At 51.1% G+C, this 23,287-nt stretch overlaps 1 protein-coding gene across 1 annotated transcript in view; it reads right to left on the bottom strand.

Moving 5' to 3' along the window:
• Nucleotides 1-23,287, bottom strand: part of ZDHHC11 (zinc finger DHHC-type containing 11) — a 44,653-nt gene that overhangs the window by 6,378 nt on the left and 14,988 nt on the right. Inside the window, exons 7-12 of the mRNA XM_055308258.1 lie at nucleotides 23,199-23,230; nucleotides 18,120-18,209; nucleotides 13,918-13,959; nucleotides 11,278-11,365; nucleotides 5,606-5,640; nucleotides 3,896-3,989 (exon numbers count right to left, since the gene is read on the bottom strand). Coding sequence (XP_055164233.1) covers nucleotides 3,896-3,989; nucleotides 5,606-5,640; nucleotides 11,278-11,365; nucleotides 13,918-13,959; nucleotides 18,120-18,209; nucleotides 23,199-23,230 — 381 coding nt within the window. The remainder of the gene's footprint in view (nucleotides 1-3,895; nucleotides 3,990-5,605; nucleotides 5,641-11,277; nucleotides 11,366-13,917; nucleotides 13,960-18,119; nucleotides 18,210-23,198; nucleotides 23,231-23,287) is intronic.

The following is a 23,287-nucleotide window of genomic DNA, read 5'->3' as shown; positions in this document are numbered from 1 at the left end:
GATAATTCAAAAACCTAAATGATCCCTGAGCAAGGGGAGAATCTGATGTCCAGACCTAACACATTGTAATACTCAGAATAACCAGTTTTCAACAAGAAAATCATAAAACAGACAAAGAAATAGGAAAATATGATCTACTCAATGGAGAAAAAGAATTTGACAGAATTTCCCGGAAGACACCCAAACATTTGAATTAGTAGTCAAGGATGTTAAATCAGCTGTCTTAAATGTGCTCAGTTAGCCAAGGTGAAGAACTAAAGGAATTCAGGAAAATACTGAAAGAACAAAAAAGAATATCAATAAAGTGTTAGACATTACAATAAGGAACCAAACAGAAATTGTGCCACTGAAAAGTGACACACCAGTCACTAGTGGAGTCCACCATGTGTAAGCAGGAGAAGAAAGGATCAGTGAGCTTGAAGACAACTGAAATTATCCAGTCTGGGGACCAGGGAGAAAATGGAATGAAGGAAAATGAACAGAAGAGAGAAAAAAGTATCTGAAGAAACGCTGGCTGCACACTTCCCAAATATGATGGAAGGTATGGATCTGCATGTCCAAGGTGCTCAACTGATGCCAAGCAGATAAACACAGAAGGGTTCAGAGTGAGGCACGGCACTGCCAGATTTTCCGAACCCAGACAGGATTCTGAAAGCAGAAAGACAGAAATGGTTTATCCCGTACTAGGAGCCTCAGTAAGACCAACAGCTTATTCTCCCCAGAAACCATGGAAGCCAGAGGGTACATGTCCTGTAAGGTAAGGAAAATAAAATCTGCCAAACTAAGAATTCTAAATCCAACAAAACTGTCTTTTGAGGATAAAGAAGAAATCAAGACATTTTTAGATAAATAAAAGCTAAGAGAATTCATGAACAACAGACCTTTCCTATAAGAAATACTAAAGGGAGCATTTGGGGCTAAAATGGAGGCTTTACACAATAGAAGAAGTAAAGAACTGATAAAGATAACCACACATGCTAATATATAATAAGCCAGGATTATTGCACTTTGGTTTGTAGTTCCTCTTCTCCATGTGATTTAAAAGGCAAATTCATAAAACAATAATTATAAATCTTTCCTAATAGGCACACAATGTGTAAAGATATAATCTGTGATGTTAATAATATAAAAGAGGAGGGCTGGAGATGTAGAGGATCAGAGTGTTTGTCTAGTACAAACACTAGTTAAGTTGGTATTATTCGACTCTTAAAAGTTTAAGATGTTGGGGCAGCCTGGGTGGCTCAATGGTTTAGTGCCACCTTCGGCCCAGGGCGTGACCCTGGAGACCCGGGACCGAGTCCCATGTCGGGCTCCCTGCATGGAGCCTGCTTCTCCCTCTGCCTGTGTCTCTGCCTCTCTCTCTGTGTCTCTCATGAATGAATAAAATAAAATCTTAAAAAAAAAAGCTTAAGATGTTAATTGTAATCTCTAAGGTAACCAGTGAGAAGATAACTAAAAAATATAAGGAGGAAGAAAGAGGAGAACAAAAATGACACGGTCAGGGCACCTGGGTGGCTCAGTGGTTGAGCATCTGCCTTTGGCTCAGGGCCTGATCCTGGGGTCCTGGGATTGAGTTCCGCATCAAGCTCCCTGTGAGGAGCCTGCTTCTCCCTCTGCCTGTGTCTCTGCTTCTCTCTCTATGTCTCTCATGAATAAATAAATAAAATCTTTTTAAAAAAATGGCACAGTCTGCAAATTCAACTAAATACCAAAAAAGGCTGTAGTGGAAGCATTGTGGAATAAAAAAATATATGGGACATACAGCAAACAAATCAGTGGGGAACAGACAGTCTATTTAATGTTTGGTGAATGCAGCTGGAACAACAGAAACCCACATGGAAGAGATGAAGCTGGGTCCCTACCTCACACCAAACACACCAGTGAACCATAAAGGTGAGAACTCAACTCTCAAAATTGAATGTTGAAAACTTGTAGATGACTTTCTTTTAGATGCTGGAGTTAAAGATTAATCAAGACCAAAAAGCATTATCTTTTTTTTTTCAAAAAGCATTATCATAAAATATGTACAAATGTGAGTATATTGAAAGGATGGTTCTGGGTCATCATATGTCAGTGAAGCTAAGCAGGAGTCCAAGTGCTCTGTGACACTCTATCTGTAATTCACCCAACTAACGAGGGGTCTGTATCAAGAATATATAAAGAATTCAAATAAATCTGTAAGAAAAGCAGAAAGAGCATGACAGGAAAATGGGCCAAGGACAAGAGCAAGCACTTCCTGTAGGAGGACACGTACTTGGCCAGTGCACAAGCGGTGCCATAAGTCTTAAGGGAAAGGCTGGGAGGACAGGGAGCCACCGCCTGCACCCCTCAGGTGCTTCAGGTGCTGGGGGGTGGGATATGGACCGATGGGGTTTCACAAACACTTCTGTGGGGGTGCAGACCACACACACCCTTTAGAAAGAGGCCCCTACAGGGGCATCTATCCTGTGCACACACAGCTGTGGGAGCAGTGGTCACAGAGGGCAGGCACGCACACTCACAATTGTCTCGACATCTATTAAGTGAAAAGGTGATTCTCCCAAAGTCCAGACATACACACTGTCCCTTCCATGAGATAAACAGTAAGCAGTGAATTGCATGTATTTTTCAGGAATATATTTAACCTGAAACACAAGTACAAAGAGTGTAGCCAGGGCCACAGACCAGGGGCCACATCAGGACCCTGCCTGTTCCTGGGCAGTGGGTACTTTGGCACCAAAAACACATAAAATACTGAGTAAACTGAGAAATTAGATCATGCAGAGGTCAATGATGAGTTTGTCTCCCAGACAAGAGTTATGATTATTGCACACCAGGGTCTAAGACAATGCGGGGGATGGGGGCCACCAGGCAGCAGTGCTCACAACCTCTCACAGAGTCCTCACGTATCACACCCTGAGAGTGACAGCCACGCCTTCACCCCCTCATGGAGACCCCAAGACTCAGGCGGCAAGTGGTTCACAAACCTGCTCTGGGATGTGGAACCAGTAACGTCTCCAGGGCATAATGAACCCAAGTCCACCTGTACCACACGAGACCTGTTCCTTTCTAACCACTTGGCTGAGAGCTACAGACACTGGGGTCACCCATAGAGGGGCGTGCCTGGTGTGCAGCCAGGGTCAGACATGGGTTCTGGACCGAGCCTGAGGCAGACAGAAGGCCCCACGCCGGGGTGTGGACCTGGTGCCCGTGCAGGGCACAGGATGTCCAGGCCGGGGTGTCCTGAGCCTCTTGCTGCTACAGAAATGACTCAGGCCCCACGGGCTGGGAGCGGTGGGCAGTCCCGTGAGTACAGCCCCACTCTGCCAGGGTCTTTGGGCACCTGCTAGTGTGACCAGCACTGTGCTGCACCTGCCTGACCCCTGCCTGGCTACACAGGCCACCCACATCCCGTCCCGGGGCCACCCATCCTTTATCTGAGGCTTCCCAACTCCAGCCCATGTGTGGCTCACATGCTCGCTCACATGCCCAGTGTTGACCATCCGTCACACACCCCATCTGCTTCTACAGTTACTCTCCAGCACCAACTATGACATACCAGAGGTTGGAAGGATGGCACAGAGAGCACCCCAGAAATGTCACAGAGCGTCCTGCCCTCCATCCTCTACCACATGGTGACACTGGCATGTGGCACCAGAGAGAGCATCGGGGCTTGGCCCAGGGACACCTGGCTGGGGACTCCATCTGCTTCTATCTGGTGCACATGGGCCCCATGTCAGGAGCACAATGTGCCCCTTGCTGCCCTTTGAGCAGCGTCCCTGACACCTGGGAATTGGGGAGCACCGGTGCAACGAGCATCCAGAACACGGTGCCGACCTCTGCTCTGGGGGGCCCCCGTCCTGCGGTGGGCTCTCATCCCTGCATCTGAGCTCAGTCATCGGCAGCCCCAGCTCACCTTGGGCAGCAAGGAGTTCTCCGGGATGGTGCTAGAGGCAGAATTCAGGCTTGTAGACCCTGACACCGACAGGAGCACCTTCTGCCTAGGTCTGCTAGGTGGGTGGAGAAGGAGAAACATGTGAGTGAGGAGGCCCCACTCTGGGTGAGCGCAGGGCGGGGACCCTGCAGGCGCACAGGTCATGGGGGTCTCCCTGCTGGGGTCCCCTCGTCTGCAGCCTCAGGGACAGGCAGCAGCTGGGGGCCGCTGAGGCTGAGGTCCTGCAGAACAGGCAGGAGGGCCTCTGGCAAGGACTCGCTTCCTCTGCCAGCAGGATGGTCAAGCAGACAGAAGTAGCTGCCAGTGTGGGCTACGTCCTCCTCACATGCTCATTCTGTCAGCTGGGTTCTATCGCTAGCGAGCTGAACACCCCTGACAGACAAACACGCCAGAAAGTCTGTGTGACGGGTTCCCGGCGACACACGCTGGTGACTCCTGTCCTCCGGGGCTCGGGCTGGCTGTGCTCCCCGCCAGCCTGGCTGCTGCAACAGCAGGTGAGGCCCAAGGAACGGGGGTCAAGGGTGTCTAAAGCGCCAAGTGGTCACTCGATCCAAACTGCTAGGTTACCATAGAAACACTTCTGGCAACAAAAAAGGACTAATAGGGTTTTCGCTGCCCCATGACCCAAGCTGCTGGGGTGGAAAGAAGGAAGTCCACACGGATCAGGGTGATGCCACGCCCTGGCCGGTCAGACGACCTCAGGGACCTCACGATGTGTGGATGTCTGTCTCAGGTGAGAGAATAGCTTCCGTCACGTCCCCTCCGATATCCCGTCCGCATTCCCGTCCACGTCCCCAGCATGGCTACCTGACTCCACTGTCAGCACATGACCTTCGTGGTCACAGCAGGCCCAGCCAGAAGCCCAGGCCAGGGCGTGGAGGCCAGGGGTGTGGCAGGGCAGGAGGGGAGGACAGCACGGGGCGGTGGGGTGGGGTGGCAGGGACATTACCTGAGGGCCAGAGAGGGGCCTGTGTGTCTGGTGGGTGACATTCGAGTAAATGACTCGCCCTTTGTATTTTTATTTTAAATTGCATTAAATGGCACTGAATGAAGGCTACCAAGTCCACGCACGGCTTAGGACACTATTTTCACAGGACCACCCTCTTAAGGACAAAGGGAGCCGGCACTCACTGCGTGCTGCACGCAGCACTCCAGGAGAGGACAGCCTGTGGTGGCTGCAGAGCTTTGTTGTGGGGACAGAAGTTGGGAGGCTCCGCAGATCTTACAGTCTGTCAGCAGCCACTGTCTGCCCCCGCAGCCCAGGGTGGAAAGGCTGCGTGCTCCTTGGGGGCCGGGGCGGGGGGGGCGGCCACAACTTCAGCCCCGAGACAAGGAAGGAGCAAAAGGACAACGCCGCTACACTCACGACCTGCACCTGTACGGGCCGCAGGACCAAAATAAAGGGGCGCCACCCGGACCTACGCACGGACGCACGGCCCTTGGGAAGGACGTAGAGCAGCAGTACTGTGACTGTCCGAGGAGAGCCGGTGTGATGAGCCGCTTGAGCAGCCATCCACGTCTGTGAGGTCGGGGGAAGCAATTCTGTCTTCTAATCCATCCCCGCGGCGTTGGGAAGTCTCCCACCCAAGACTGTCTCCCTCAGGAATGGTGGGTAGGGTGGGACTCGGCTATTTCCAGGCAGGAAACCCCCCAGGACACTCACACACTTACCCGAGTACCAACACAGTCGGGTTACCATCCGCTTCCTGTGAGGGTGTAAACGAGGATTCATAGCATGAGAAACGAAGGTGTGCTTGACGTGAGCTTCTTCTTACACAAAATCTGTCCATTATTAGCTCGTTTTGAGCAAGGGTGCTTGGGCCCTGGGTCCAGGGAAGGGGTCCCTGCGGGAGAGTGCCTCCCTCCCGGTGCCCCGACCCCTGGGCACCCTGAGGGCACCTGCTTGGCGGTGGGGCCTGTATGGAGGGAGCACACTGAGTGAGGCCATCAGGCAGCCAACCTGTGACAGGTTTATGCGCAGGCAGCGAGGATGCAGGTGCACAGAGGAGAGAGGCCCCAGAAGAACCCAACCTTGACACCTGGACCTCAGACTCCCAACCTACAGATGGTGAGATCCTCTGTTCCTCACTGAAGCCGCAGTCTGTGCCAGGGGTTGGCAGCTGCAGGAGCTGGTGCATCATGCCACCTCTGGGGAGCACCCAGGGTAGGACGCGCTCCTGTGAGGCCTGCTCATTTCCATAGAGGTACTGCCTGCTGTGTGCCAGCATGGCATCACCTCCATTCCCACTTCCACCCTACCACAATGGACGGACACAACTCTGCTGACCAGCTCCAACCAGCTCTGACCAGCTCCGACTAGCATTGACCAGCTCCGTCTAGCTCTGACCAGCTCTGATCAACTCTGACAGCACATTCTTGGTGCTGCTCCATTCTAGGTGGGTGGTTGTGGCCCCTTCCTGTTGCTGTAACTTGCTTTCCTGCCATCTTGAATGATGCTGAGCATCATGTAAGTTTGTTGAAATCTAACCCTAAATTTTGATGAAGTCCAATGTATCATTTTTTTCTTCTTTAAATTTTAAATAATTTAGAATTATTTCATATATTTTTACTCTAAGAATCACGTGAATATACTTAATACTCTAGAAAATAGAGAAAACTAAAACTTACCCAGAGTTCCATATTCCTAATATATTTCTCAGCATTTTCCCATTAATCTTTATTTCCCCATTTATAGGATTTGTTTTTATTTTATACAACTGCAAATTTTCCATAAATGTAATTTTATACTGCTTTCCCCTACTTATTATATCATAAGCATTTCAAAAATGTTATTATAGGGGCACCTGGGTGGCTCAGATCATGATCCTGGGGTCCTGGGATGGATCCTCACATCGGGCTCCCAGCTGACTGGGGGAACCTGCTTCTCCCTCTCCCTCTGCTGCTTGTGCTCGCTCTCTCTCAATAAATAAAATCTTTTAAAAAAGATATGATATAGTTTTCATAGCCAGAATCTCCAATGGCTCTGTCATCTTTCAGAATTGGATATTCAGCCTATTTTGCTTAATAACTCACCTGATTTGGGATTTTTAGATTGTTTCACATTTTTCATTATTGCAAATGATGTTATAGTGAACATCTCTGCATAAAGTTTTGCCCACATTTATAACTGACTCCTTCAGGTAATAATATTAAACAACTGAGCGCTTCCTAAGTACTAGCTACTCTACTAAGTACATGGATTATCTTCACTTAATCTTTACAAAACACTTATAGGAAGATAATTTTATTGTCCTCCTTTAGATGAGGAAACCAGCAAAGACAAATGAGGTTCCCACCCAGGGTTACAGGCAGAGCTAGACTGAATCCAGGAATCCTGCTGTCTGTTTTCATTCTCAGGGGCACATGGGTCAGAATTTCATCAACAGATTGACTTAAAAACTAACCCTATGATCGTGCACCTCATGGTAACTGTGCACCAGATTGAGCATCTCACACACACACACTAGCAACCACTTGAGATGATGAGGTGTTGACCAGACCTTCCACAATAATCCTTGGTGCTGTATTTAGTACTTTCGCTATCATAGCAAAGAAACCTTTGCCTAACACAAGATCACAATTTATAATTTCTTCTAAAAGAGTTAAGGCTTTACCTCTTAAATTCAAGTGTATGATCAGTTTTGAGTTATTTATATAGTTGAAGTATGGTATTAAGTTGTTTATATTTCAAAGTGGATATCCAATTGTTCCAATTCCATCTGTAAAAATTTTCATTTTTCCCCAATGGACTGACTTGGAACCTTTGTTGAAAATCGACTGACCACAAATGTAAAGGTTTATTTCTAAAATTTTTACTCTACTACATTGACTTATATGTCTATCCTTATCCTAGTACCACACTGTCCTGAGTCCTGTAGCTTTTTAGTAAATTTTGAAGTCAGGTTGTATAATTCTTCCAGTTTTGTTCTCTTTTCAAAATTGTTCTGGCTACCCCTGATCCCCTGAATTTCCATACACATTTCATGATCAGCTTGTTGATTTCCTTAGAAAGAAAGAGCCTCCTGGGAATTTAATAGGGATTGCACTAAATCTACAGATTAGTTTTGGGGGAAAAATGCTATCTTAACAATATTAAGTGTTCCAATCCATGAACACTGTATATCTTTCCATTTATTTTAAATGTCTTCAATTTCTCTCAGCAATGATTTATAACTTTCAGTATTTAGATTTTACTCCAGTCTTGTTAAATTTATTATTTTTAAAAATATTGTTAATGGAACACTTAATATTATTTCCAGTTTAACTTTTGCCGAATATAGAAACACGATTGAACTTGTTATTTTTTTTTAAAGACTTTATTTATTCTTGAGAGACACAGGGAGGGAGAGGGAGAGAGAGACAGACAGACATAGGCAAGGAAGAAGTAGGCTTCTTGCAGGGAACCTGATGTAGGACTCAATCCCAGGACTCTGGGATCACACCCTGAGCCAAAGGCAGATGCCCAACTGCTGAGCCACCTGGATGTCCCTAAACTTGCTATTTTTTAATAAGAAAGTCAAAGGAGACTTTTTTCTTTTTTGAGAGAGAGAGAGACAGAAAGGATGGAGGGGGGCAGCCCAGGTGGATCAGCAGTTTAGTGCCACCTTCGGCCCAGGGCATGATCCTGGAGACCCAGGATTGAGTCCCACATCAGGCTCCTTGCATGGAGCCTGCTTCTTCCTCTGCTTGTATCTCTGCCTCTCTTTCTTTCTCTCTCTCTCTCTCTCTCTGTGTGTGTGTGTGTGTGTCTCATGAATAAATAAAAAGGGAAAGGGAAAGGGAAAGGGAAAGGGAAAGGGAAAGGGAAAGGGAAAGGGAAAGGGAAGGGTGGAGGGAGAGAGAATCTTAAGCAGGCCGCACACCCAGTGAGGAGCCTGACAACCAATCTGACAGGCTGAGCCAATCTGGCTCAATCTGACAACCCTGAGGTCATGACCTGAGCCAAAACTGAGTTTTTTTTAAAACAACTGCTTCCGGGATCCCTGGGTGGTGCAGCGGTTTAGCGCATGCCTTTGGCCCAGGGCGTGATCCTGGAGACCCAGGATCGAATCCCACATCGGGCTCCCGGTGCATGGAGCCTGCTTCTCCCTCTGCCTATGTCTCTGCCCCTCTCTCTCTCTCTCTCTGTGACTATCATAAATTAATTAATTAATTAATTTAAAAAAACTTTAAAAAAAATAAAAACTGCTTCCATTCCAGATAATGGCAAATTACATAAAACATTTCTAGGTCAACTAAGGCAACTAAGAAGCTCTGACTTTGACCACAGCTGAAGTGATTTCCTGGGATGGCTGGTGGGAACTCTGATTTCGTTGAAGATAAATATCCCAGAGCCTACTTTAGCTCTAGCTATTTTATTACTAGTTTTTTTGTTTTGTTTTTGTTTTTGCTTTAGAACTATGTTGTCTGCAATCAACACGGTTCCACTTTCTATTCTTTATTCCTTTTTCTTGTTTTATTTCACTGGCTGGGACTCTAGTACAATGTTAAATAAAAGCAGTGAGTGTGGACATCCTTGCTTTGTGCCCAGTTGTAAGAGGGACAGTATTCAATCTTTCACTAGGAAGTTAGTTCTAGTTCGTTGTCAAAATGAAGAGCTTTTCAATTCTTTCCTAATTTGTTGAGAACATTTTTTTTTTATCATGAATGACAGTTTCTCACTGGCATCTTCTTTTTCTGAATTGACATCATTATATTATTATTGTCCTTTATTGTTAATATTTAGTATGAGGTCAATTGGTCTTCACACAGTGATGGTATTTAATCCTGTGTGTTGCTGGATTTGGTTTGCTACTACTTAGTCAGTGGTTTCTGTATTTTCTTGAAGGATCTTGCTTCATGGTATTCTCTTGTGATGACATTGTCTGGCTTCGGTATCAGGTTGAAACTGGCCTCACAGAACAGGTTTTCCCTCTGTTTACTGAGAGAACATGTGTACAGCTGTCGTTATTTTTTTTTAATTCAGTAGAATTCAACAGTGTAGCTATCAGGGCTAGGGATTTTCTATTTTTTATTGAGTTGGGTTTGCTAATTTGTGTAAATTGACTGGAAAGGTAACTACCTTTCTTAAGTAAGAATGCATTTTTCAACTTTGGAAGTTTTAAGTCAAATATAGAAAAGTTCAAGAGACCCAAACCCATGCTATTACTTCTGCTGCATTAGAAAACCATATATGCTTACGGTTTTGAAAAGCAGAAGAGAATGTGTCCTGGTCGTGAAGTGGGGAGGGTTTGAGCCATTGAGGTCTCAAAGCTCTGCCCACACTTCAGAGATGAGCTCAGCCTTATTTAATCTTAGCCATCAAAGTGGGAATGATCTGTCTCAGATAATCCATAGAGGGATTAAACATGATGATGGATGACAAGTGTCCAGCAGAGTGGCAATGAATGGTCACGGCTGATTTGGATTCTTGAGACAGGATGGGAATGAAGGGTCCTGAGACTGCTCTACCACACGTTCTAGAGATGAGCTTCAGCCACATGCTGGAGAAGGCTTGAGTACATTCACCTGGACACACACTACAACCAGGTGGGACACCCGGTCAACACCTGCATGGTCATCATGTCTTTGTTTCTCCAGATCCGTCCTTCCTGTCATTCAGAAGAAGCTGTGTGGCAGCCACCACCCAAGAGGAGACGACAGGGGTCGGGTACCAGTGGATGCTGTAACCACCACTACTTGTACCTGGGATTGAGTGCCACCCTGGTTTCTGTGTATGTAAGGTCTATATGTGTCCCCTGCAGTGGACTGGCAGGGGGAGTCATGCCATATTGTGTTGGCCATGGTTTAAGCTGTGACTCGGCCTGTCACAACCAGTCCCCACTCAAGACCAGCCTCCAGCATCTCCAACATGGAACTCTGAGCCCAGGCTGTGTAATGGCACAGTGGACTGGGTGCATCCTTCTTCCCCACTGACCTGGGGGATGAATAGGGGAGCCCTTCCACTGAGACAGGAGGTGGGCTGCTGAGACCCTAGGGGACATGCCAGAGAATCCTGCCAGGAGCCTGCTGGAGTGCTGGCTGCAGATGCCCACACACATCATCCAAGCACACCTGTGATGCATCTGTTCCTGTGACAACACCCATTCTTCTATCTTCTTCTCTGCTCATCCACCTACCCCGCTGCTTACAATGTCTGTGTCGTTCACCTTATTTCCCTTGTGTTCCCCTCCCACCGTTGTCTCTGTTTGAGCCGAATCCCTGGGAACACTATAAATGCTTTAAACCAGCCAAACAAGTAATTCCAAATACTGCCCTACCCTGGGTTCCTGGGGGGAGGCTTAGACCCTAGGTCGGCTCTCACCTTTGTATTTGAGGCTTATGCACAGTTGCCTCTCACCTACCTTTAGCCACGAGTTCTCTGAGACTGTGGTGGTGGAGCAGGCCTGACGTGAGTGCAGGTCTGGCAGCAGGAGCTCCTTAGACTTCACTCTGACAGGATGGGGCAGGAGGAAGGGTAGACACATGTCAGCAAGGCAGGGAATGCAGACGGCTGCTAAAGCCATAGGCCACATCAGCATTGTGGCTCCTTCCTGCAATTTCCCTTTCTTCTTCAGCCCCTCTATCCCTTGCGCAGGGGGAGATGCCAGAGAAGGGGCGGGGGGAGGGGGGGTTGAGGAGCACCTGAGGGGAGGGGCTGCAGAAGCAGCAGGGGTGGGTGGTGCCGTGTGCCCCCTGGGGTCAGGAGGGGGTTGAGGGGAAGGAAGAACAAGATCTGTAGGAACTACCACGAGTCATGGTGTGGGTCAGAGACAGAGCTCGTGGGTCACTCAGGTAAATGCAACTGTGGACGTGGGCCAAGCAGTGTCCACCCATGAGCTCATACTGTTGTCAGTGGGGGACTTTCAGATGCAGTCGGACAGCATCACCCCAGGGCCGAGGCCAGCCCTCAGTCCAGGGACTGGGATCCTTACAAGAGGCTAGAGCACAGAGATGCAAGGGGAGCCTCTGCTGAGGCTGGAGGGGTGTGGCCACAGGCCATGGGCCCCGGGGGGGCCCCCCAGCGGCTGCACAAGACGAGGTCCTTGGTGTCGCCCTTTTAGCCTCCAGACTGTGAAAGAACCTGTTTCTGCCATGTGAGCCACTCAGTGAGGGACTCTGCTGCCTGGACCTCCACCACCACGACAGGATGATGCACAGTTACCCGGAGGGCCTGCTGTGTCATTGGCTTCTTTCCACACAGACCAGGGGGAGAATGATGCAGTCAGCCCGCAGTCGCTGACCCACAGGCTGAAGGTGACAGCATGAGAACACACGACTTCTATCAGTATCTCAGATGAGCCTACAGGTGCATTCTCAGCCAGCACCTCCCGAAATGAACGCACCCCTGGCCACACACTGGGCACTGTCCCATGGGGCAGAGAGGCCCGTTTCACTGGCTGGAGACTGTGAGAGGGTGACGGTGTTGGGAGCCCCTCTGCGGTGCAACTACAGAGGACAGGGCACCTGGCGAGGGGCGGTGGCGTGGAGCTCTGGCTTCACATGTGTGGTCCCTTCCCCTGTCACGTTCCGCCCTGTCTGGTAGTTTCTGTAGAGCCGCGTGGAACGTGCTCTGCCAGGCATGCAGTCGAGGTGGTCCAATGGCTGGCCCAGATGGTGATTACGGCCAGCCCACGAGTCCATCATCTGACTGCACAAGCATCTCCGCCTTTTACACACACACTGCTGTGAGCGTCAAGAGGTTGAGACAAATCCTGGTCTCCAGACACAAGTCTGGCCTGCTAGACAGGAGTGACCTGGAGGCTGTGGGCACATCCAGCCCTAGTCACCCAACGAACACTTCCCATCATGGAAAACGGCTGCCCCTGACTCGTGGTCGCCACATCCACGGGACTCAGGGGCTGACCTAGGTCCTCACATATTAAACACTAACCCGAGACCGTGTTGCAAATGACAAGATCCTGATGAGAAACAGGGTACACCTTCCAGATGAAGTCTGAACGCAGGCCACTTTCTTTAACAGAACAAGCTTCACAACACATGGGGTTTTAAAAGCAGGCTCCTGAAGAGCTGTAAATGGGCTTGTCACTGTAGACAAGAGGACGTTAAGTGCGTGATGCACAGAAATGATGTGCGGGACACTTGAAAGCTGGCAGCCAGAGTGCCAGCGAGGACACAGGCAGGTGGAAGAAGGAAGGATTTCCATCCGCACACGGACAGTGTTTCTAAGCTCCAAAGTTTCTATATGAATACTCACTGGTGTGCCATCCTGAGACAAAATTTAAGATGGAAATTTATGATCTGGTTCCTTAATTTTTCAATCATTCTTGCTAGAAAGGGACAAAATAGGGAATGTGCAGGGACATGAAGAGGAAGTCACCGTCTACACACCAAGAAGAGAGGCCATGATGGCCCCATGACTTTGCCGACACCCTGATTTCAGGCTCCAGCCTCCAGAACAGTGGGACCAACGTGTCTGTAGCCAGCTGCCTCCTTGGTGGCCCTCTGTGATGGCGGCCAGGGCAAAAGGAGATGCTGGCCGTCCTGTGAGCACCTGTCTTGCTTCGCGATGCCTTTTCACAGCTGCAGTTTCAATGTGGAGACACTCACTCTGGATGGTGAACTTCACCACTGGCCACTTTCTGCCTCCGTGACCTTGCAGGGGACACAGTGGTGCACGCCTCGTGCGCATGCGTGCAGTGCCCCAGGGACGGGTTGTCCTCGTCTACACTGCACACTGACTCAAGGCAAGGAGGACTGGTGCTCGAAAATAACCAGGTCTTATCAGAGGTCATGAGGAGGAGGTTCGACTCAACTTCCCACCCCCCGTTCTCTGACTTAGATGATCAATGAGTGTGGATTTTTGCACATTAGTTCAGATATTAGCTGCAGCGAGGGAGGGGGTTTTCCTAAGGCAAGTGAAAAAGATGTGTGAGCGCTGTGTTAGTATTGAGTGAAATAATGTTACACACTATTTAATAATATAAGTAATGTGAGTCAGGAAGAGCAAGCAGATCAAACAGGCTGGCAAGTGGGCAACCTACCTCTCTGCGGATGAACTCAGGTTCTCCTCCATGTCCCGCATCAGTGAAAATGAAAAAGAAGAAAGAGTTGGTACTCAGGTTATTCTTTCGGAAAATCAAGTCCATTATTCGTGTCAAGTGAGCGTGTCTCGGAGATGGAGCCGTGGCAGGAAAGCATCCTGGGTGGGACAGCCGCCTCCTCCCACTCCTGCTCCCCTAGTGCCCAACCCTCTCTGGCAGGAGCGGGGAGTGAGCGTGGCAGCAAATGAGGAGAGTACAGTGAAGTTGTCAGGAAACTGCCAAACTGCTTTCCCAAGTGGCATCACTTTAAATTCCGTTACTTCTGGCCCACACCCCAGGTGCCCACTGCTGCGAAGGGCTCCCCGACTGCGCTTAATTCGCATTTCCCCGATGGTGAATGAGGCTGAACACCTTTTCAGGTGTTTCTCTGCCACCCCGATATCCTGTTTGATAAAGTTTATTAAAATCTCTTCCCTATTTTTTAAACATTGGGCTGTTTTACCTTATGAAGTTGTTAGAGTTGTTTATAAATTCTGAATATAACTACATGGCTTGCAAATATTTATTCCAGCCTGTGACTTATATTTTCTATGTTTGTGATGGTGACTTTTGAAGAGCAAATGCTTTATTTTTTATGGAGTCCAATTTTTTTTCCCCTTAATAGTGCTTTGGTGTCATATTAAAGAAAACTTTGCCTAACTCAAGGTCACAAAGATCTTGTTCTGTTTTCTTTCTAAAGTGTTATAGTTTAGCTCTTAAATTCAGCTATGATTGATTTTGAGTTATATTTGTGTATGATGTGAAGTAGGGTATTAAGTCCCCCCCCCTTTTTTTGCTATGGTTATCCAATTGTTTCAGCACCATTTATTAAAAATACTCCCATTTCTCCCCCATTGATTTGCTCTGGCACCTCTGTGAAACATCCACTGCTCAGGCTTTATTTCTGAAGTTTCTACTCTACCCTGCTGATCTGTATGTCTATCCCCATGCTAGTCCCACACGGTCCTGATTACTGTAGCTTGGTCATAAATTTTTAAGGCAGATTGTGTAAGTCCTCCAAGTTGCTTCTTCTTTTTCTAAATTATTTTGGCCACTCTAGCCATTCTAGGTGCTCTGAATTTCTATATATATTTTAGGATTGGCTTGCTATTTCCTTAAAAAAAAAATCTTGCTGGAAATCCAGTAAGGATCATGGTAAGTCTGCAGATTAATTTAGGGGAAATTTTCTATCATGACAATATTTTGTGCTCCAGTCCATGAGTATTCTAAATCTCTCCATTTATTTAGATTGTGTTCAATTTCTTTCACCAGTAGTTTGCAGCTTTAAGTATACATATTTGGCACTTGTTTTATTATTTTATTATTTTCAGTGCTATTGCAAATGGAATGGTTTTCTTAATATCATTTTCAGGTTCCTCATTGCTAGCATAAAGAAATATAATTGAAGTTTTTATATTGATTTTGTATCCCACCACCTTATTGAGCTACCTTATTATTTCTACAGATTTTTTTTTGCAGATTTGTTATAAGCATGTTTCCTGCAAATAAATACAGTTTGAACATTCCTATTTTTGTTCATTTTTTATTAAATCTTGCACACTAAAAAATACAGTTTGATTTTCAAATCTATGTCTTTAATTTATATTTCTTGCTGTGTTGCACTGGCTAGAACTGTAGTAAACTGTCAAATAGAAGTTTGAAGTGGGCATTCTTATCTCTGTCCCAGTCTCAAGGGGAAAGTATTCAGTATGAATTAAGTGTGAGTTAGGAGCACCTGGGTTGCTCAGTGGTTGAGCATCTGCCTTTGGCTCAGGGTGTGATCCTGGGATCAAGTCCCACATCAGACTCCCGGCAGGGAGCCTGCTTCTCCCCCTGCCTGTGTCTCTGCCTCTCTCTGTGTGTCTCTCACGAATAAATAAATAAAATCTTTTTTAAAAAATAAGTGTGAATTAGTTACAAGTTTCATCAGGTGCTCTTTTATCAGATTAAGGGTGCTCCCCATCCCCTGGGTTGTGGAATTGTTTTTGTCATATATGGATGTGTTCTCATGTCAACTGCTTTTTCTGATTAACCAGTTTCTGGTTTAATGTTGTCTTATTAAGATGCTTATTACATTAATTTATTTTCGAGTGTTACCTTGCATTCCTAAAATAAACCTCACTTAGTCACTATGAATAATCTTGTTTCTCTGTAACTACATTTGGTGTGCTAATATTTTGTTAATGGTATTTGCATCTATATTTATGTATAGCATCAGCTCATGCTATTCCTCTTTGGGATGACATTGTCTGGTGTTAGTGTCGCACACTGACTCCACAGAGTGAGCTAGGATGTGCTCCTTCCTTCTTTTTCTGAAAGGATGTGCATAACTGCTTGTATTTTCTTCTTAAAATATCAGATGGAATTTATCAACGAAACCATCGGGCCCTGGGATCTTTGTGGGAAATTTAAGTTAGTGATTATCTTTGTTTGTTATGTGTCTATTTGAATTTTCTATTTCTTTTTTTAAAGATTTTATTTATTTATTTATTTAAAGATTTTATTTATTTATGAGAGACACAGAAAGAGAGAGAGAGAGAGAAGCAGAGACATAGGCAGAGAGAGAAGCAGGCTCCATGCAAGGATCCCGATGTGAGACTTGATCCCGGATCCCAGGATCACACCCTGAGCCAAAGGCAGCCGCTCAACCACTGAGCCACCCAGGCGGCCCTCTCTTTTTGACTCAGTTTTGGTCATTCATGTCAGCTAAGTTGAATGGTAACTCCCTTTCTTAAAAAAAGCATGTTTCAACCTTGAGACGTTTTAAGTATAGAAAAATTGAAGAGATCCAAGCCTATGATGTTACCGTTTTTGCATTAAGAAGTCATTGTGCATATCTGGTATTCTATATTCTTCAATACTGACAAGAATTTGTCCTGCCAGGGGTGGGATAGGACAAGGGATCAGCTTTCAGAGGCTTAAATATTATGTGCATTTAGGAGGTAAGCTTGGCCTTATTCTTCCTGTTGGACACCAAGTGGAAAAAATATAGCTGCGTCTGGGAGAAAGTGTAGCAGGATTTAACATCATGATCAAGGAAAAGTGTCTGTCACAGTGGCAGCCACATGGTCGGGGCTGGCAGCAGGTGTCAAATGGTACTGTCCCAGGCAAACAGGAACACGGGGTCACCTGGGTTGAGGGCAGCAAAGAAACACCTGCTCACACCTTGGAGTGAGGGTCATCTTTAGTGGCGGAGCCCGGGGAGTGGGTATGGGCGGGAGGCATGACAGTCTCCACGAAAGTGTCTCCAAACATCTAGTAGGTGTGCCAGGAAGGAAAATGACTTTGCTAACAGTATCACTGTTACAAGTGGGCGGGGGTGGGGGGGGGTGGCCTCTTCCTCCTGGTAAGTTAGTACTAGGAGCTCTCCCTCTGCTGTCCTGCAGGGGCTCTGCTGGGATGAAACCCCTCCCACAGAAAACCTAAGGTCCCCTGTGACCTTCAACGTCAGAAAAGTCACAAACCCTGCTTTAAAATATGGCACCGGAAACTCCCAGACGCTGCAAAAATGAGTGGGTCCAGAAGGAAGCAGCCTTATTGGCCTGTGAAGGACACACACAGACAGACAGACACACACACACACACAGACACTTCTTACTCCACACCTGTTTCCTAAGACTTAGTTCCTAGCATTTTTAAACAAGAATTGCTATCATGCAGAAAAGTTGTAAGGATTGTACAATAACGCCCAAATAGCGACATCTGGGTTCTATCTTTGTTAAAAGTTCACTGTACATATTTTTTTTACCAGATGATCATCCAGTCATCATTTTATTTTCTGGTGCCCCTCAAAGCCTGCTGAGTGCACACATCTGTCTCTTTCACCAAAGCACACATATCGTTTCCGTTGTAGTAAACCCATGTTTGTGCTGCATCCCTCCTCCCCCTCCCTCCCTCTTGCACACACACACACACACACACACACACACACACAAATACAAGCCCCACAGCTAAGGATATTTTCTATCCCTGTTTCTTCTAGTCCCTTCCCCACCTTTGTTCCCATGTAAGTAGCATCCCTGGGGACCAGGTTAATGTCTCAGACCCGTCACTCAAGGAATTCCAAGCACCACCTTCTGTCCTCACTCCTGGGGGAGCCGGAGACCCTTCATGCGGCTCTCCTCTTAGATCGCACACACGCACCCTGTGGCTCTGTGCTCACCTTCAGCAGCAAGGAGTTCTCTGAGTACAGGGTAGTGGTGGAGCACAGACTTGGATACCTCGGCGGTGGCTGCGGCTCCTTGTGCTTCTCTCTGTAGGGACGGGGCAGAAGGAAGGAGAGACTCATCAGCAAAGAAGGGGCCTGCTTTGGGCAGTGAGCTCGGAGCATGCCACTGAGGGCTGCGAAGTGCCACATGCTCGCCTTTATGGCGATGCCCTCGTCTGCGGACCCTCAGAGCCAGCAGCTCTCCTGCTTGGACTGCACAATGGTAGACACCCTGCCAGAGCTCCAGGGCTAAAGGTCTCCACCAGCTTGCCAACGGGAGGCCACAGAGGCACTCTTCCTACTGCAGTGCCCTACCCTGGACCACTGCATCCACAAGCCCGTGGGCACAGCACGGCTCACTCACAAATGGACCAGGTGATGGGCCTCGGAACCCATGGCCTTACCACTCCACACTTATTTCCAGCAGCAGCTCTAGGCAGTGAATGCAGGAGGATTGTCCTTGATTTCCCAAGTAGGTCCAGTACAATCACATGAACCTTTCACAAATGAGAAATGAGAAAGAGGAGGAAATCCAGAAAATCTAAAGTATGACAAGAGGACTCACCATTACCAACTTAGAGACGGAGGGGCAAGGTGGGAAGTGTGAGAATGGGACAACTCTGTCAGCATTCTGAATCTGCCTAGAAGCAGATTCTTCTCCATTCCCTCCAGAAACGTCAGCTGACCTGTGAACTGGGGCTGCTGCCTTGAGAGGCCCCAGGCAGGGACCCTGCTGAACTCACCCAGGCTTGGGACACTCTGAGATAATGAGTCTGGTTTTAAGCCACTAAATTGGTGAGAATTTGCCATGTAGCAATAGAAAATTATAGAAGTCAGTTGGTGGACATTAGCCAAGTACAACAGCTATAGAATTAGGCAAGAACAGTCTTCAATACATGTGATTATCCTTCCATAGCAGAGAGACAATCCAGAAGAAATACTCCCAGGAAACTGGTCTGATGACTACCATTAGAGAGAAGCACTTTAAAAAGTCTTACACATGGGGCAGCCTGGGTGGCCCAGTGGTTTAGTGCCACCTTCAGCCCAGGGCCTGATCCTAGAGACCTGGGATCGAGTCCCACGTTGAGTTCCCTGTGTGGAGCCTGTTTCTCTCTCTCTGCCTGCGTGTCTGCCTCTCTCTCTCTCTCTGTGTCTCTCATGAATAAATAAATACAATCTTTTTTAAAAAAAAAGTCCTACACAAAAATCTACTCGTAATTAATGTTATCTCACTCCACCCACACTTACAGAGTTAATTTTTCTTATTTGGATTGGCAACATGTCACATGATTTAAACACATTCCTTGATCTCTAGGAACTGATATTTTGCTTGCTACAGCAGGCTTTGCCTAAGATATAAGGCTGTAAGTGTCCAGGCAGTGGACTCTCAGGCTATCAGGACCCCTTGGGGACACTTCTGCTATAAAGAAACACCACTGCTCCAAACTGCCGCTGTCACCCAGAGGTTTGTGTGACACTTCTCACACAACAACCCACTTCAACCAGGAAGGTGAGCTCGTTTTCTTTTGAAGAAGTGAACACTAGGCTGAAAATAAAAATATTCCAGAACTGAGGAATATGGTTCATCCCAAAAACAATAGCTTCTATTCTTAAAAATCATATTTCTTGGGCAGCCCGGGGGGCTCAGTGGTTTAGCACCACCTTCAGCCCAGGTTGTGATCCTGGAGACCCGGGATCAAGTCCCACGTGGGGCTCCCTGGATGGAGCCTGCTTCTCCCTCTGCCTGTGTCTCTGCCTCTCTCTCGTGCTCTGTCTCTCATGAATAAATAAATAAAATCTTTTTAAAAAATCATATTTCTTTTAACAATGTTCATGGTATATGGAATTGTTAAAAAGGCTTTTAAGAAATTACACAATATAATTATAATTTTATAAAAACGAAGCATTGTGTGTATAACTCACAAATGATTATTAAAATGGTACTTGTAGTCACTACTCAGAGCGCCAGGAGCGACTGCAGCAAGTGGGAGGGCGGTGGGGGGGGGGCACTGCAGGTCCCCAGCCCCGCCCCGCCCGCACCCGGACTCCCGCGGGCCCCCAACCCCGCCCCGCCCGCACCCGGACTCCCGCGGGCCCCCAGCCCCGCCCCGCCCGCACCCGGACTCCCGCGGGTCCCCAGCCCCGCCCCGCCCGCACCCGCACTCCCGCGGGTCCCCAGCCCCGCCCCGCCCGCACCCGGACTCCCCCGATCCCCAGCCCCGCCCCGCCCGCACCCGGACTCCCGCGGGTCCCCAGCCCCGCCCCGCCCGCACCCGCACTCCCGCGGGTCCCCAGCCCCGCCCCGCCCGCACCCGCACTCCCCCGATCCCCAGCCCCGCCCCGCCCGCACCCGGACTCCCGCGGGTCCCCAGCCCCGCCCCGCCCGCACCCGCACTCCCGCGGGTCCCCAGCCCCGCCCCGCCCGCACCCGCACTCCCGCGGGTCCCCAGCCCCGCCCCGCCCGCACCCGGACTCCCGCGGGTCCCCAGCCCCGCCCCGCCCGCACCCGCACTCCCGCGGGTCCCCAGCCCCGCCCCGCCCGCACCGGGACTCCCGCGGTCCCCAGCCCCGCCCCGCCCGCACCCGCACTCCCCCATCCCCAGCCCCGCCCCGCCCGCACCCGGACTCCCGCGGGTCCCCAGCCCCGCCCCGCCCGCACCCGCACTCCCGCGGGTCCCCAGCCCCGCCCCGCCCGCACCCGCACTCCCCCGATCCCCAGCCCCGCCCCGCCCGCACCCGCACTCCCCCGATCCCCAGCCCCGCCCCGCCCGCACCCGCACTCCCCCGATCCCCAGCCCCGCCCCGCCCGCACCCGCACTCCCGCGGGTCCCCAGCCCCGCCCCGCCCGCACCCGCACTCCCCCGATCCCCAGCCCCGCCCCGCCCGCACCCGCACTCCCGCGGTCCCCAGCCCCGCCCCGCCCGCACCCGCACTCCCCCGATCCCCAGCCCCGCCCCGCCCGCACCCGCACTCCCCCGATCCCCAGCCCCGCCCCGCCCGCACCCGCACTCCCCCGATCCCCAGCCCCGCCCCGCCCGCACCCGCACTCCCGCGGGTCCCCAGCCCCGCCCCGCCCGCACCCGCACTCCCGCGGGCCCCCAGCCCCGCCCCGCCCGCACCCGCACTCCCCCATCCCCAGCCCCGCCCCGCCCGCACCCGGACTCCCGCGGGTCCCCAGCCCCGCCCCGCCCGCACCCGCACTCCCGCGGGTCCCCAGCCCCGCCCCGCCCGCACCCGCACTCCCCCGATCCCCAGCCCCGCCCCGCCCGCACCCGGACTCCCGCGGGTCCCCAGCCCCGCCCCGCCCGCACCCGCACTCCCCCGATCCCCAGCCCCGCCCCGCCCGCACCCGCACTCCCGCGGGTCCCCAGCCCCGCCCCGCCCGCACCCGCACTCCCGCGGTCCCCAGCCCCGCCCCGCCCGCACCCGCACTCCCCCGATCCCCAGCCCCGCCCCGCCCGCACCCGCACTCCCCCGATCCCCAGCCCCGCCCCGCCCGCACCCGCACTCCCCCATCCCCAGCCCCGCCCCGCCCGCACCCGGACTCCCGCGGTCCCCAGCCCCGCCCCGCCCGCACCCGCACTCCCCCGATCCCCAGCCCCGCCCCGCCCGCACCCGCACTCCCCCGATCCCCAGCCCCGCCCCGCCCGCACCCGCACTCCCCCATCCCCAGCCCCGCCCCGCCCGCACCCGGACTCCCGCGGTCCCCAGCCCCGCCCCGCCCGCACCCGCACTCCCCCGATCCCCAGCCCCGCCCCGCCCGCACCCGCACTCCCGCGGGTCCGCAGCCCCGCCCCGCCCGCACCCGCACTCCCCCATCCCCAGCCCCGCCCGCCCGCACCCGCACTCCCGCGGGTCCCCAGCCCCGCCCCGCCCGCACCCGGACTCCCGCGGTCCCCAGCCCCGCCCCGCCCGCCCCGCCCGACGCCGGGTTTAGTGCCGGTTGTTTGCGGCGGCGGCTCGCCCCCAGGCTGGACCGCGGAGGGGATGTGCTCACATCGTGCCTAAAGGACCACAGAGAGGCGATGCTTCAAGTGAAACTCCGAAGGAGCCGGTTTTCACAGCAGCATCCTCACCGCGCGTGTGGGAACGACGCCGAAGGACCGAGCGGGTGGTCCGGGGGAAGACGCTTTCCCGCGGGGCGTGTGGCCGGGAGCTGCCGGGGCCGCGTCCCAGCCCCCGTCCCAGCCCCCGTCCCAGCCCCCATCCCAGCCCCCGTCCGCGCCCCCATCCCAGCCCCCGTCCGCCGGAACGCGGAGCCCGCCCACCGCAGGTTTCCGCGCAGGCCGGACTTCCGCGCACACCTGGGAGCGTGCGGCGGCGCTTCCGGCCCGCTCCGCCGGAGGAGACCGACTTCCGGGGCTGTGACCTGGAGGCTTCGATGCCTCCCGCGTCAAGGGGATGCCAGTGCACCGCCGCGGGAGCTCCGCGTGTCTCGGAGCTGCGCAAAGCGATTTTAAAGGTTTCCCGGAAACTTGAATCGTGAAGGAATTGTCGAGGGCAATGAAGGTTTTATAGAGGGGGCTTCCCGTTCCCCGCGGGACGCGTCGGGCGCGGCCGGAAGAGGGTCTCCCCGGGGAGCAGGGCGCACGGCGTCCTGGGCGGGGCCGCGGCCGCGGAGCTACGTGACCTTCGCCCCTGTCGCCCCGGGCGGACACAGTTCAGTCGCTTGGAAGTCGAAGTGCGAGGACAGTGAATAAAAAGAGTGAAAATAGCAAGGAGTGTGGAGGATGTTTGTATAATTTTGGAGGAAAGACGACTTTTTAAAGCAATACGTTATGAGCGTATAGTATTTCTCAAACAGGTAAAACCACCCTAGGGGCCCCCGCGGGGCTCCGCGGTTGAGCGCCCGCCTCCCGCCCGGGGTGGCCCCGGCGTCCCGGCGTCCCGGGGTCCAGTCCCGCGTCCGGCTCCCCGCAGGGCGCCTGCTTCGCCCTCTGCCTGTGTCTCTGCCTCTCTGTGTCCCATGAATACGTACATAACATCTTTTTAAAAATGATAAAATAAAACCACTCTAGTAAGCTTCCAGACTTACCCATGCGCAGAAGAACTCTGATCATCTGCTTTCTGTGGGCAATAAAAATTCATAAAGTGAAAAAATTTGTTGACTGTGAGCTTATTCTT

This window comes from Nyctereutes procyonoides, unplaced genomic scaffold, assembly GCF_905146905.1.
Source record: "Nyctereutes procyonoides isolate TBG_1078 unplaced genomic scaffold, NYPRO_anot_genome, whole genome shotgun sequence".
In the NCBI taxonomy this organism is placed as follows: Eukaryota; Metazoa; Chordata; class Mammalia; order Carnivora; family Canidae; genus Nyctereutes; species Nyctereutes procyonoides.
This window is presented reverse-complemented; position numbering and strand designations above follow the sequence as displayed.